The sequence below is a fragment of the Lampetra planeri genome, chromosome 19, assembly GCF_965212315.1.
Source record: "Lampetra planeri chromosome 19, kcLamPlan1.2.h2, whole genome shotgun sequence".
NCBI lineage: Eukaryota > Metazoa > Chordata > Hyperoartia > Petromyzontiformes > Petromyzontidae > Lampetra > Lampetra planeri.
Window position 1 is genome coordinate 11,050,606 of NC_136125.1, and position 12,814 is coordinate 11,063,419.

Consider the following 12,814-nt stretch of genomic DNA (forward strand, 5'->3'; position numbering starts at 1 on the left):
TTCTTCAAAAAATTTCAGACAAATTTTTCCACCTTCGGCGGTAGCGATTTCTGCTTTGGCCCATGGACAGCGAGCGAGCGTGCGGCCCCCCCACCCACCACCCTAGCTGCTGTTGCGCAGCATCTCGCTGCTCTGGCGGTTGTACTCGAGCCAGCTGAGGACCTCTGGCGGCGGGTCGGGCCCCTGGACGGCGCGACGGCACAGCAGGCGCAGGATGTGCTCGGGGCTGGTGCCCGTCACGTTGAGCCGCGCCAGCGCGATGGCCGCCACGAAGCCGTCGCTCTGCATGATGACTCGCTGCTCCACGTAGAAAGCCTTCTCGTCCCAGCACAGGATCTGCACGGAGCCGACGGTGACGGGGGAGGAGACAAAGCGGGCGACGTGACGCGTCGGGCCGTATTCATTTAGTGAGTTTGACTGCAGGTATTGTGGTCTATGCAAACATGACCTTGTAAAAAAGGTGTCAGTTTTGTTGCCAGATAGAAGGGTAAAAAAACAATTATATTTTTTACTGGAAAATGAGGTACCAATGGTGAATGTTAGTTTAGTCGGTGACAACCTGTGGAATCTTGGTCGAGTCTTAGGCTGTGGATTTCACGGTAATCGTTTGCTTAGCTTGTTGGTCGACTAGAGAAGTGAAACGTGAGAGCCACTCTTAAGTGTTAAAATGTTATGTGAGGGGCATGCAGTGTACCCCCTACCGAATATAAGGTCAGCCAATCAAAAACTCGGTAGAGATGATTGTATACGTACAAATCTTATTAAGACGTGCACTGCAGTTTCTAATAATGTCAATACAGCCTCAGTGTGCACCTTTTTTCAGACCAGTTAATTTTTCCGTGTCATCGTCACGCCTCATGGGATTCGTCCACTCATAGCCACAGTGGACTAGAATAAAATACTTTACGAACAAAATAAAATTTGATGCCAGATAGAGTTGCTTATTTGATCATCGGTTTTTCGAAAATAGTTTTTAGGAATCGAACATTGAATCCAAAATTCAAGGAATCGAGTCATTGAATGCAGTACCTTTTCATCACAGTGGCACCGATGACCACGCCCAAAACGATCCAATGTCATTGCTCAACGACAGCCATCATAGGACATCAGTGGCAGGGCTCATTAATCACCACACGGCGTGTTTGAACAGACACCGAGACACAAACAGTGCTGGACTTTTAGACATCGATGTATTTAGCAAACGGATCATCAAATTTATTCATATTTTTTGCATATAAAATTATCGATAAAGGAAAAATGCCAAGCAAGGTGGAGAGAGTGTCGCCCAGGTCAGGAGGTCATCACGGCCAGTAGCACCGATGCCACCGCAGCTCGTTATATCTTCCTTTATTCACCCAGGAAAGCATCACCGGTCTTTCAGTGGGGTCCTGCTCAGAGGCGTAGCTAGGGGGGGGCAGGGGGGTACATATGTCCCCGGGCGCCAAGGTAAAGGGGCGCCAAAATGAGGCTTACAACGTCACATTATAACTTATTGCGGCGGGCGCGGCAGCCTGAAACTACTGCACAAATCTACACCTCAACCTAAAAGTTTATATATCCCACCACACACAGCCTACATGTCATGTAATTACATTTTGGTATGTGATTAAACGGCGGGGGGGGGGGGCGCCAATTTTATAGTTCGTCCCCGGGCACAAAATATCCTAGCTACGCCACTGGTCCTGCTTGGGTAGCATATGGCCACCTTCTGAAGTATTTTTTCACAATGGGGAAAAAAAACCTTGACTACGAACTCGCAGCCCTGTAGGTGGAAGTCTCGTGCGCATCTCTTTTCGGTGACAATATCTCATCAATAATTATTATGCCACGCTGTCCAATCGTCTTGGCGCAGATTCGGCCTAACGGCCGCGAGGGGTAGGTTACGCTGATTCAACCCAATATGCAGCTGGCGGTGGTACGGATACGCGTGATGGGTCCGTGCGATTGTGAACGGCATTCACTCGTTATTCACGAACATTTACTATCCGCGATTTTGGCGATGCGGAAACCGCATCTGGAACTCTACACGAGTGCATCGAGAGAGAGGAAGAGAGATAATGTGATGAGATAAAGTGATAAGAGATAAAGTAATGAAACGAAACGTAATTAGATCATTCAGTCAGCCCTTGCTTTTCTATGGACTATCCAGATCACCCCCAAGTCTATCCAGATGTGTCTATGTAGGAGCAGTAACAACATCACAACGATCATCATCATTGTCGTCAGCATCATCGTTACTGCATCCTACTGCGCTGCATCATCATAGTTGAAGGTAGGTTAATTTATAAACTATGATCTAATACTTTATATTTATTTGCATTTACTTCGTGCTTATTAAAACCATTTTGTATTTGTGTTATGATAATTTTCACATTTAACAACTTATTTATGCATTTAAAGGTTCTCGTAGGCCAATATCATTATCCGCTAAATGTGCTTTTCACGAACGTCTCCGGAGCGTATCCCTGGGGAATAACGAGGGGAATGCCGTACGCCGCGTCGGCGGAAACGGCGCGGCAAGCCGGGGTGGTGGTGGTGGCGATGGTGGTGGCAGTGGTGGTGGTAGTGGTGGCGGCGGTGGTGGTGGTAGCGGTGGTGGTGGCGGTGGCGGTGGTAGTGGTGGTGGTAGTGGTGGTGGCGGTGGTGGTGGTAGTGGTGGCGGCGGTGGTGGTGGTAGTGGTAGCGGTGGTGGTGGCGGTGGCAGTGGTAGTGGTGGTGGTAGTGGTGGTGGCGGTGGTGGCGGTGGTGGTAGTGGTGGTGGTGGCGGTGGTGGTGGTAGTGGTAGCGGTGGTGGTGGCGGTGGCGGTAGCGGTGGTAGTGGTGGTGGTAGTGGTGGTGGCGGTGGTGGTAGTGGTAGTGGTGGTGGCGGTGGTGGCGGTGGTGGTGGTGGTGTGACCCTCACCCGCGACCGGATGACGAATCTCTGCAGGAAGCGCAGCGAGCGGCGGTAGCGGATGGTGGAGGCCCCAAGCACCATGCCGCCCCGCAGCTCTCGCATGGCCTTGATGATCCCGTGGGTGATGCACAGCGCCGTCCTGTGCATCCGTTCAACAAGAGACGCTCAGAGGTTATCATCATTATTATTATTGCTTGTTAGGCCAGGAAAGCCTCGCTGCGCACGGTTGAACTTTATTTTTTGCACGCGGCTGCACTTTATTTTGCTCGGTCGATTGTTAGCCGCTGAGGTCGTGACGGGGTTTTTTTTAAATATAATCATTCTTGCTGTTCTTTGCCCCCTGTACTGTTCCCATTCTGTTGCAGTGTGCACTGATGCCTACTTTATTGAGGGCGATATTGACACGTAAATTAAATACTGATTGACTGAATAGTATGACTTTTTTCTAGGATGGTCCTGCCAAGTTTTCTCAGTAGGGGGGAGGGGGGTGCGGCGTGATTGCTACGTAGATTCCAATTGAGTAATTTAGGGGTAATTTTTCAAACTTATTGCCAAATTTGGACCACAACGCCGGCCCGCGGCAGCCTACTCTTGCGAATTATGTCACGGGATCTTTGACGCCACTTTAGCCGTGGGGCAGACGGCACGTATTATTACAGTTGTTGTGCGTGCTCTAATAACCAGGGCGGCCACTGGATTTGAACCAGGCACGTCTGCAACAAGCGGCGAACGCGCTCCTGCGAGGCCGTGTCGCCGCCCATGATGGTCCAATGGGGGGTAGGAGAGGTCAACCGGCGCTGTTTCTGTCTCTTGCTGCCATCAGAAGCTGGCCTCAATGGGGATGAGGGAGAGGGCATTATTGAGGCCAGCAGGGCCCACTCCATGAGCTTGCACGCTGTTCATTCGTTCATTCGACAACACAAGACGATCTGGAGTTAGTCAAGAAGCGATCTACGTGTACCGAAATGTAATATTCGCGTGCATTTTGGGACCTTCATCTGAACAGACTTGCATTGGGTGAAGCTTTGCTCTGATGCAGCATTTCCTCCCAGACTCCAGTTCTTGCACCCCAGCACAGTACATTTGTTTTATTTACCAATCTTTTTCCCCGACCACGCTTACACCATTCAAATACACATTCGTCCCCTTACTGCATGAGCTTGTTTGGTTCGTAAACACATCCCATGTGATGTAGACAGCGCCAAATCAAATGAAGAGATCTTGTTTCCATGCAGGTAAGTGTGTACCAACCATCAGGCGGGTGAATCATGTAACATCTTGAATAGTACTTGACTGGAGAAAATAGGCAAATGTTAAACGGCTGACGGTGTTATATGGGGCTGTCAATATGTTGTCGGAGTTGGATATTAAATTAATATGTATCTTTATAAATCTACACACGTCTTATTCTGCTAAGACGTCAGCACATCAGGCTGCGTGAGATATTCATAATAAGCCGAACATGTTGAGCTCTTGCTCCAACACTGTCTGCCAATTACACATCAGGGTTGGTTGCCAGCCAAAATAGTACCTTGCTAACAGCACTTTTCAAAAAAAATATATAACTGGGCTTAAAGGATCCGTATTTTTATTCAAGTTGTAATTCTACTATGGGGGTTTATGTTTATAGGTAGGCTATTTACAGTCAATGACGAATGTTCTAAATAATTTAATGAATCCACCAAGAGGCACTTGTGTGACTCGCTTGCCCAGCTTGTCTGTACGGCACGTCTCTTCAACGCCGCTGAGGCCTACGGACGATGACTGCGCGCGTCAGCACCCCCAACCCGTGTCCATTTGCTTCAGTCAGAACGGACGGCCGCTCGGACATCGTGCGGTGACGGCAGTGTGTGTGTGCCGCGTAAAGCCGCTTCAAATCGTTTTTTTGTACTTGAACCTAAACATCAAAAAGCAGGCCACCACAGGCAGTGCCATCAGCACGGTGACCACATGTCCCCTAATGAGACGCAGTCTGGTTCGTGACAAACAAACAAAAATCATCCGGGCTGATTCACTGCTTGAAAAAAAATGGAGGTGCGATTCACATTTGGCTGTGTGCCTTGGCGTTTCAAGAAGGGTGGCCCATAGCGGGGTGCGGGGCCCGGGGCGGTCTTGCCAACGTGCGCGTTGACACTCCAAGTGGTAGCATACGAACGAGGCGGGGGGGGCAGTGCCAAGCGTGAAGAGTGAACTCGACGTTCTGTCTGGGCACAGCACTGTCCTGCGCGTCTCTGGAGAGCGCCGTGCCATGCTGCAGCTGTCTGTATAAACGAGGGCAGGTGCCGGTGAAAGGTTGTCTGGACAATGATGTTTACTGCAGACCTCCATTTTCCAATTATTTCACAATCGCAAGGCGCAGTCCCTTGAATGCAAAATCATTTCACGGCAATTTCTTTTTCTTTTCAATAGGTAAAAAAAACTGGCGGTAATAAATAAAACATTGGTGCGCTGTGCGTAATTAAATGCGTATGCAGACTCGCCCTGCATCAATGTTTGTTTCGATCTCTGAACATGTACCATTGGCCCAGGCTTGATTGTCCCAGAACAACATTATTCCGCACAATTGGGGTTATCGCCACTGATAATGCTGTCGTGGCTGTCGTCACCTTGAATCATCTCAGATTTTTTTTCTGCTGAAAGCCACACAAACACACGCACGCGTGGCTTTTATATTAACTTGCGCGAATGATACAAATTGTAACACAGACACACACACTTACAGACGGAGATTATTACATTTCTTGCGGATGACGATGCCTCTTCTGCAATGCTGGAATGTGAGCGAACGTCACCCATTTGTCTTACCCGAGGACACGGGGCAGTGTGTAGCAAGGGCAATCACAAACGACAGCAAGCGGCCAAAGGTCAGTGTTGCCACTTATACCTGTTCTTTTTCACCTATCCTGCCACTGGGTCTTGCCGCTTACATTTACACGAATACAACTAAATGCCGTATTGCAGGTTTGCAGCATGCACCGCTCAACGGAAGTGTAAAGATGCTCTGACTCGGCGATTCATATTGATCCTTGAGCTCACGATACGCACACCGAATCGCGCGTGTAAACATCGTCGTGGGGGTTACGCGATCACACGGTGGTCAGTGCAGGTTGTTCAAGGTGGGCGGTATGGACGCGGGGGCATAGAAGCACAGTACAACATTGCATATTTCTCCACAGTCCTCTGCTGCCCACATATGTAGCCTCGCAGCTTTTAGCTTCCCAGGTCTGGCGAGATCAGGTGCATTCCTGTTGATTTGTTCAGTGGCTTCTGTCACAATACGCATACTGAACCATATTCACACAATTTGGTTACAACCCCAGCACAGTACTCGGGAGGTACAGCAGTGGTAGTAGGCCCACTCTGCCGTGAACCCGGTGACCCGACCTCGATTCCTAGACCGTGGCGAACATTTGTGGCAGGCGAAATCTGAACCAGACCTGGGCCCCGCTTTTCACCCACCGGCACTGACCAGCGTGGTGAAGTATGGTTACATAACCCCCGTGGGGAAGCCTGCATCCAGCAGTGTATTCACAAAAGAGCCTGTAACTTATAGACGGATGTAATCGGTGATCAGATTGCAGCTGCAGGCCAGCCAATAGTGGCTGCTCGATCTAATCAACAACAACGCAATAATTGTTTCCTGAATCGAACCACGGCCGTGAATGGTGACAACTCATGGAATCACGATTGGAGAGGCGTGGGGGCGAGTATCGTTACACCTCTGGCGATCAATCACACCAGGATGCACCGTGAGCCCTCGTTAAAAGTTTCTGCAGCTGACGGCTACGGCTGCTGTATAAGCGGAGATATATTCTGTTCCCGGGGTTTTACGAGCTCAGGACTGACAACTCTTCCCTGTGGCCAAAGCCGGAGAGAGAATTGCAATCCGGACTTCAAAGCAAAGCAAAGAGCCTGGCGGCTCAGCGCGCCCACACTGCGATAGACGCGGGCGACCGAGCGCAAGCGTCCGTTGCCTCCCGAGTTCATGCGGACGCCGCCACCGCCATACCTGGCAAAGTCGCACTCCCGCAGGTAGCGCGCGTTGTTCATGTGTCCCATGTGGTCGATGTCGCTCAGCAGCACGATGCCTGCGAAGGCGACACGGGGCGGACGTAATGAGCGCACGTTTTCGTTTTCCGGGAGGGGGGGGAAGAGCAGTAATACCCGGGGGAGGAACTGGGGGTCACGGTCACATTTTAATTGTGTCCTGATACCGCTCCGCTTTGAGCGGCGGTGCACAGCTTAGACACCTGGGGCCAGCACGAAATGCAAGCCGCACAGTTACGCTTAGAGCCTGAATTTCCCACTCGATATTTTACGGAACGCCGCTGGGCCGGCTTGGAGTACGAGCTATCGGCATGAGGCACTACCGCCGGATAACAAAACATTCATAACAACAATTTGATATTATTGTAACGTATGAGTATATCTAATGTGCGAGCAAATTATATTAAAATGATGAAATAAGAATTTTCCAGTTGCAGATAGTCGTATTTTTACTTACTTTTTCTGTCTTCAAGTTATATTCTATTTGTACTATCAGTATGGCGTTGTGAGACAAAGGCACTTTCATTTGGAACGCCCACAGCAGGGAATGGTCATGGAAGATGAAGTGATGGACCTACTTCTGAAGTTCCTTCAGTTAGGCCTATTACTGGTAGGAACCCACTGGTTCCACCAGCCCACGGGATTATTGTGTCCGTCCGTCGTGCAGAGAGGGGCTGGGTGGGGAGGGAGGGGCTGGGTGGGGAGGGGAGGGTGGGGAGGGTGGGGAGAGGCTGGGTGGGGCTGGGAGGGGAGGTTGGGGAGGGGCTGGGTGGGGAGGGTCGGGTGGAGTGGGGAGGGGCTGGGTGGGGAGGGGCTGGGTGGGGAGGGTGGGGCTGGGTGGAGGGTGGGAGGGGTGGGGCTGGGTGGGGAGGGGCTGGTCACCCCGTGGTGCCCTTATAAAACTCAACGTTTAACCTACTCACGCCGGCTTGTGCCCGCCATCACAGTCGGGCATATTTGCGGAATACACCACGCCGCCGTCGACCCTGGCCATTGACCGAGCAACCCAACGTTCCTACCAGCTCCCTCCGCAGGAATGTGTTTATCCACATGAGCGCGACACCTTTGACATGCCCTGCGAAGAGCGTGCTACTGAAGAACCTGGAACAACTTAACAACCTGGGATCAGTTGCATAAAACAATTTAAGCACGTAGAGTCCCATCGCCCCTCTTTAAATCGACGTCAATTACGGGAGTTGCTTGCTTCAGGTGTTTTATTCAACTGGCCACTGATTTGAACGTGGGATTTCAGCAATACCAGCTCACTGCTTTGACACGGCATTAGCCTTCTGAGCCACCCTGGGGCCACTTCCTGATGGTAATTCCTGTATTCACCTGAACACGTGCTTATTAAAAATGTTGCATTATTATTCAAGTGAATATGTATCTTGTTGGTTATTTCGGTAAAGTCACGTAGAAGGGTAATAATAAAATAATAAAAATAAAACATAATAAAATAATTCTCACGACGTTTCGGCCACAACGCAAGCAGCCGTCCTCAGGTGGAGAACAGGTCTGTCAGACTCTGTCTCCTCGACAGACCTGTTCTCCACCTGAGGACGGCTGCTTGCGTTGTGGCCGAAACGTCGTGAGAATTATTTTATTATATTTTATTTTTATTATTTTATTATTTCCATTCTATGTGACTTTACCGAAAGAACCAAGAAGATGAATCCCTGCAGTCACGAAAGCTTTAAATTGAATATGTATCGTACGCTCATGAAGCTATAGGAACGTATTACCTACTGGGGATGACATTATTACACGCACGATGTATTTAGAACGACCGAAAATACCCTTTCAGAGGAATCCGTGGCAACAGTTATTAGCGCGCTGTAATTAACCTGCACACCTGAGCTTGATTCCAGGCCATAGCGACTAACATCATTGGCGAGTGACATTTGAACCAGTCCTGGGACTTTCACCAACCGATGTGGTGAAGTATGGTAAAACAACCCACATAACTGACACGGCATGGCGAGGTCCTCATCTAGCATTGGAATTGCAAGTCGTGTATTTATTTATTTATTCCAAGGGAGACCAAAGAAAAACTCAAAGTAGTGCAAGGCAACACAAGCGCCAAACTCAAAACTCGGATGTTTGCATGTGAAACTTCGATTTAGCCTGGGCAAAGATATTGAACCTATATTTAAAAAAAACAGTTAAAATTACACCGTCCAAGTAATAAAGAATCTGAAAGCGAATGTTAACAGCGCGTATGAGGCAAATGTTATCATTGACTACTTCTGTTTATGGCCCGTTATTCGGGCTCGTTAAAAAACAAAGTCGTTGGCCACAAACCTGTCTCCTGAAGGCAGGAAACCCCCTGCAAGACATCGCGGCTGATGATGTGTATGACGTCATCAAGCCCAGACCACCACCTCCCGTCCAGTGGCACACGTGGGACCAGAGTTGGGACTTTTCCCCCTCCCCCCTATCCAACTACTGTATATCCGTGTTGTCTAATTAGTTGAATTATTGAAATAATTCCAGGTCCCATCATCGCTGACCTCCAATTATAATCAGCAGAGTAATTAAATACCCAAGTAATTTGATATCCCAGCTGGGCAATGTCAGGTTTACACTCTATAACTCTAAAACGCATTGTTACGAATGTCACTTTCTGAATGTACCACTGATGAATCCGCGTGTTGTATGGAGAGCTCAGGCTTGACCTTCACACGAAGCCCTTGGAATTTTACATCATGTGCACAGCAGCAGCAGCAGTGGCAGCAAGCACGCATGTGGCGGTTCTTGCTGTGCGGCGTAAGGCTGCAACTGCAGCCTCCGAGCCTCGCCGTGTACACGACCACCCTCTTGTATAATAAACAACATGTCCTGGCATATCGCAGTGAAAATCATTTGGTACTGAATTAATTCAGCAATCCAGCAAATAAACTGATTAATCGGTTAAAGCTTCATTTTTACCTGGTTTCGCAACGCATTTCAACCCCTATCTTAGCCGAAATACCCAAACCTTCGTGTAAAACCAGGTTTAAATTATTGCTCAACCCACTGCTAAATTATAACCCACCTAAAGAAGATACGGGGGGTTTATGTATACTGTGTGTATGTATATATATAAATTATTTTGATATATTTGCAGTAAGTCAAGTTTTTTTAAACACAGTTGTTGAGCATAGGCCCGAAGGCCCCAAACACGCCCAGCGGCCAGCAACAAATAGCACCGCCAACTTTGAAAAGGGTGATTTTGTAAGAGCTTTGGGAAGGAGACGATCATAGGAGGAGACGGGGGGGGTGGGATTCCAACGCGGAGCAGTCGTGCGGAGAAAGAAGCATTAAGCGAGACGCGTTGCAACCTTGTTATGCTGTGCTGGTGGTTTGAGCACAGAATGGAAGACACGAAACAGGCGTCGAGTCCTCGCCACCCTGCAACCCTCCGTGGCTATTACAACAGGACGTGTGCATGGGCAGGACAGGCGAATAAAAACATTCGATGTATGCGTGAGTCTGTGGTGGGTGGGTGGTGGTGGTGGGGGGGGTGCTCGCACAGATGGCAGGAGCGTGTTTGAGTTTTACCGTGGTACCCGTGTTCCTTGAGTACATCCTTCTCCTGCCTGCGCATTAGTGCGGCGCCCACCGTCATCAGCATCCTCACGAAATACCACGCGTCTGCGCCCACGAAGAGCGCCAGCAGCACCACCAGCACCAGCAGCACCACGGACAGCAACAGCATCGCGGCGGTGACGGTGACACTGCGCACTAGGGCGTGGGCCGGCACGGACGGAGGTCTGCGAGTGAGTGTTGTGTGTGTGTGTTGTGTCGGAAGGGCTGTGTGTGTGTGTGCAGTGCTGTGGAGAGCGAGTGTAGGTGTGTGTGTGTCGGAAGGGCTGTGTGTGTGTCGGAAGGGCTGTGTGTGTGTGTGCCAGAAGGGCTGTGTGTGTGCGCGTGTGTGCAGTGCTGTGGAGAGCGAGTGTAAGTGTGTGTGTCGGAAGGGCTGTGTGTGTGTGTGTTGCGTGTGTGCAGTGCTGTGGAGAGAGAGTGTAAGTGTGTGTGTGTCGGAAGGGACGTGTGTGTGTTGTCCGTGTGTGTCGGAAGGGATGTGTGTGTGTGCGCGTGTGCAGTGCTGTGGAGAGTGTAAATGTGTGCGCGTGTCAGAGTGGCTGTGTGTGTGTCGCAGTGGGTGTGTGTGTGTGTCAGAGTTGATGAACGTATGTGCGTGTGTCAGAGAGCGTGTGTGTGTCAGAGGGAGTGTGCGTGTGTGCACGTGGCCTGGCACAAGCGCCGTGGGGACGTCACGGTTACTTAGTGGCGAATGGCGGCTGCTGCTGTTGCGTAAGAGGCGCTGTGCGCAGTGGAGAGACTGCGTGTGTACAGTGTGACTGTGTGTGTGTGTGACTGCGTGTGGACAGTGCACAGGCGGCGATTGCGCGTGTGTGTGACTGCGTGTGTGTGACTGTGTGTGTCTGTGTGTGTGACTGTGTGTCTGTGTGTGTGACTGTGTGTCTGTGTGTGTGACTGTGTGTCTGTGTGACTGTGTGTCTGTGTGACTGTGTGTGTCTGTGTGTGTGTGACAGTGTGTGTCTGTGTGACTGTGTGTGTGTGACTCTGTGTGTGTGCAACGTGGGGAGCGGTGGTGCAGCGGTTAGCGCGCTGCGCTACGAACCTGGCGATCCGGGTTCGATTCCCGCTCACGGCCAACACCAACTGACGATTATCTAAACCGGTTCTGAACCTCGCCTAGGTCGACTCGGCCTTAAATGAGTACCTGGTGCGCTGTGTAAACATCGCCACTGGGGAGACAAAGGCGGCCGGGCGTGGTTGTTGGCCACCCACCCCCTCGTGTGCCGTGCCGGCCTTTAAAGGTGCTGCTCGCTAACAACACTTGCCCCTACAGTCTGTTGCAGGCTATCCGGGAGGGGGAGGATCTTTGTCTGTTTTCTGTGCAATCGCAAGAGGCCGGCTCGCGTGGCGGCGGCTTCGGCGGCCCAAGAGCGCCAACGTCGCGCCGACGTCCCGGTGACGTCGGCCGTGGCCGTCTGGCGAATCGCTGGCGACGATGTTGGATGTGGGGCGGGCGGGGGGAGGAGGGCGGTGGGGAGAACAGCGCGAGCACGCGCCACGAGCACGCGCGTCAGCCACGCGCCACGAGCGCGCGCCCATCAGCCACGCGCACGCGCCACGAGCGCGCGCCACGTGCACGCGCACCAGCCACGCGCACGCGCCACGAGCGCGCGCACGAGGACGCTCGTGCTCGCTGTCGTGAAGGTCAACTCGGTCTCGAATGAGATTGTTCCACCTGCAGGGCCCAATTAAGATTGTGTTGGCCCCTGGGCTACAGGTACTGTGAGCACCCCCCCCCCCCCCCCAGTAATATTTTTAAAGGGATAACAAAGTTAAAGAAAAATACATTTTTATTTTTCCAAGGCGAGCAACAAATAAAATTCAGCATTCACAAATTAAACAACTTTTCACCTAATCTCTGGAGGCCCTCCAGCTGGCTACAGCCCCTAAAGCCCCGTGCCTTAATCCGACCCTGTACACCGTAACAACAACAGCAACACAAAGCACATCGCCTTTAGAGAGACAGGCGGGTGGGCGTGGTGCTGGCCACCCCACCCCCCCCCCCCGTTGTGCCGTGCCGGCCTGCACAGCTGCTGACTCGCTCGCGGCACTTGCCCCAAGAGTCTTGCTAAAGGATCAGCTTAACACGTGGGAGGCTTTCGCGACCAATATTATTCATGATCAACGTTTTTGGGTTAGATCGCGTTACTTATAAATGTGTCTTAACCCTCCACCACCAGACACGGCCAATCAGCAAAAAAGTGTCACGTTGACAAAAAACAAATAGTTCACTGCTTTAGCCCACCGGTGTGTTGAAGCGTGAAACCACAACATTTACAATTTTTG

At 50.9% G+C, this 12,814-nt stretch overlaps 1 protein-coding gene across 2 annotated transcripts; it reads right to left on the reverse strand.

Annotated features, from left to right (window-relative positions):
• THEM6 (thioesterase superfamily member 6) lies at positions 1–11,694 on the reverse strand. Of its 2 annotated transcripts, none has more exons than XM_078602994.1 (5): positions 11,571–11,694; positions 10,484–10,666; positions 6,906–6,984; positions 2,903–3,035; positions 1–336 (listed from the first exon to the last, which is right to left on the reverse strand). In XM_078602994.1, exons 2-5 carry the CDS (start codon positions 10,638–10,640, stop codon positions 103–105), a joined length of 603 nt encoding a protein of 200 aa, XP_078459120.1. In that variant the 5' UTR covers positions 10,641–10,666; positions 11,571–11,694; the 3' UTR covers positions 1–102. The 2 variants fall into 2 exon arrangements, with proteins under 2 accessions (XP_078459120.1, XP_078459121.1); XM_078602995.1 differs by having other exon boundaries at positions 10,484–10,695; positions 11,571–11,659.
• Between the last annotated feature and the right edge of the window lie 1,120 nt (positions 11,695–12,814).

Excerpts from the sequence above, each read along its gene's own strand:
- THEM6 (XM_078602994.1), bottom strand. The coding sequence starts at position 10,640 with ATGCTGTTGCTGTCCGTGGTGCTGCTGGTGCTGGTGGTGCTGCTGGCG. Across the intron at positions 3,036-6,905 it reads CGGGAGTGCGACTTTGCCAG|GACGGCGCTGTGCATCACCC; the intron begins GTATGGCGGTGG and ends ACGGATGCACAG. Across the intron at positions 337-2,902 it reads GATTCGTCATCCGGTCGCGG|ATCCTGTGCTGGGACGAGAA; the intron begins GTGAGGGTCACA and ends GGCTCCGTGCAG.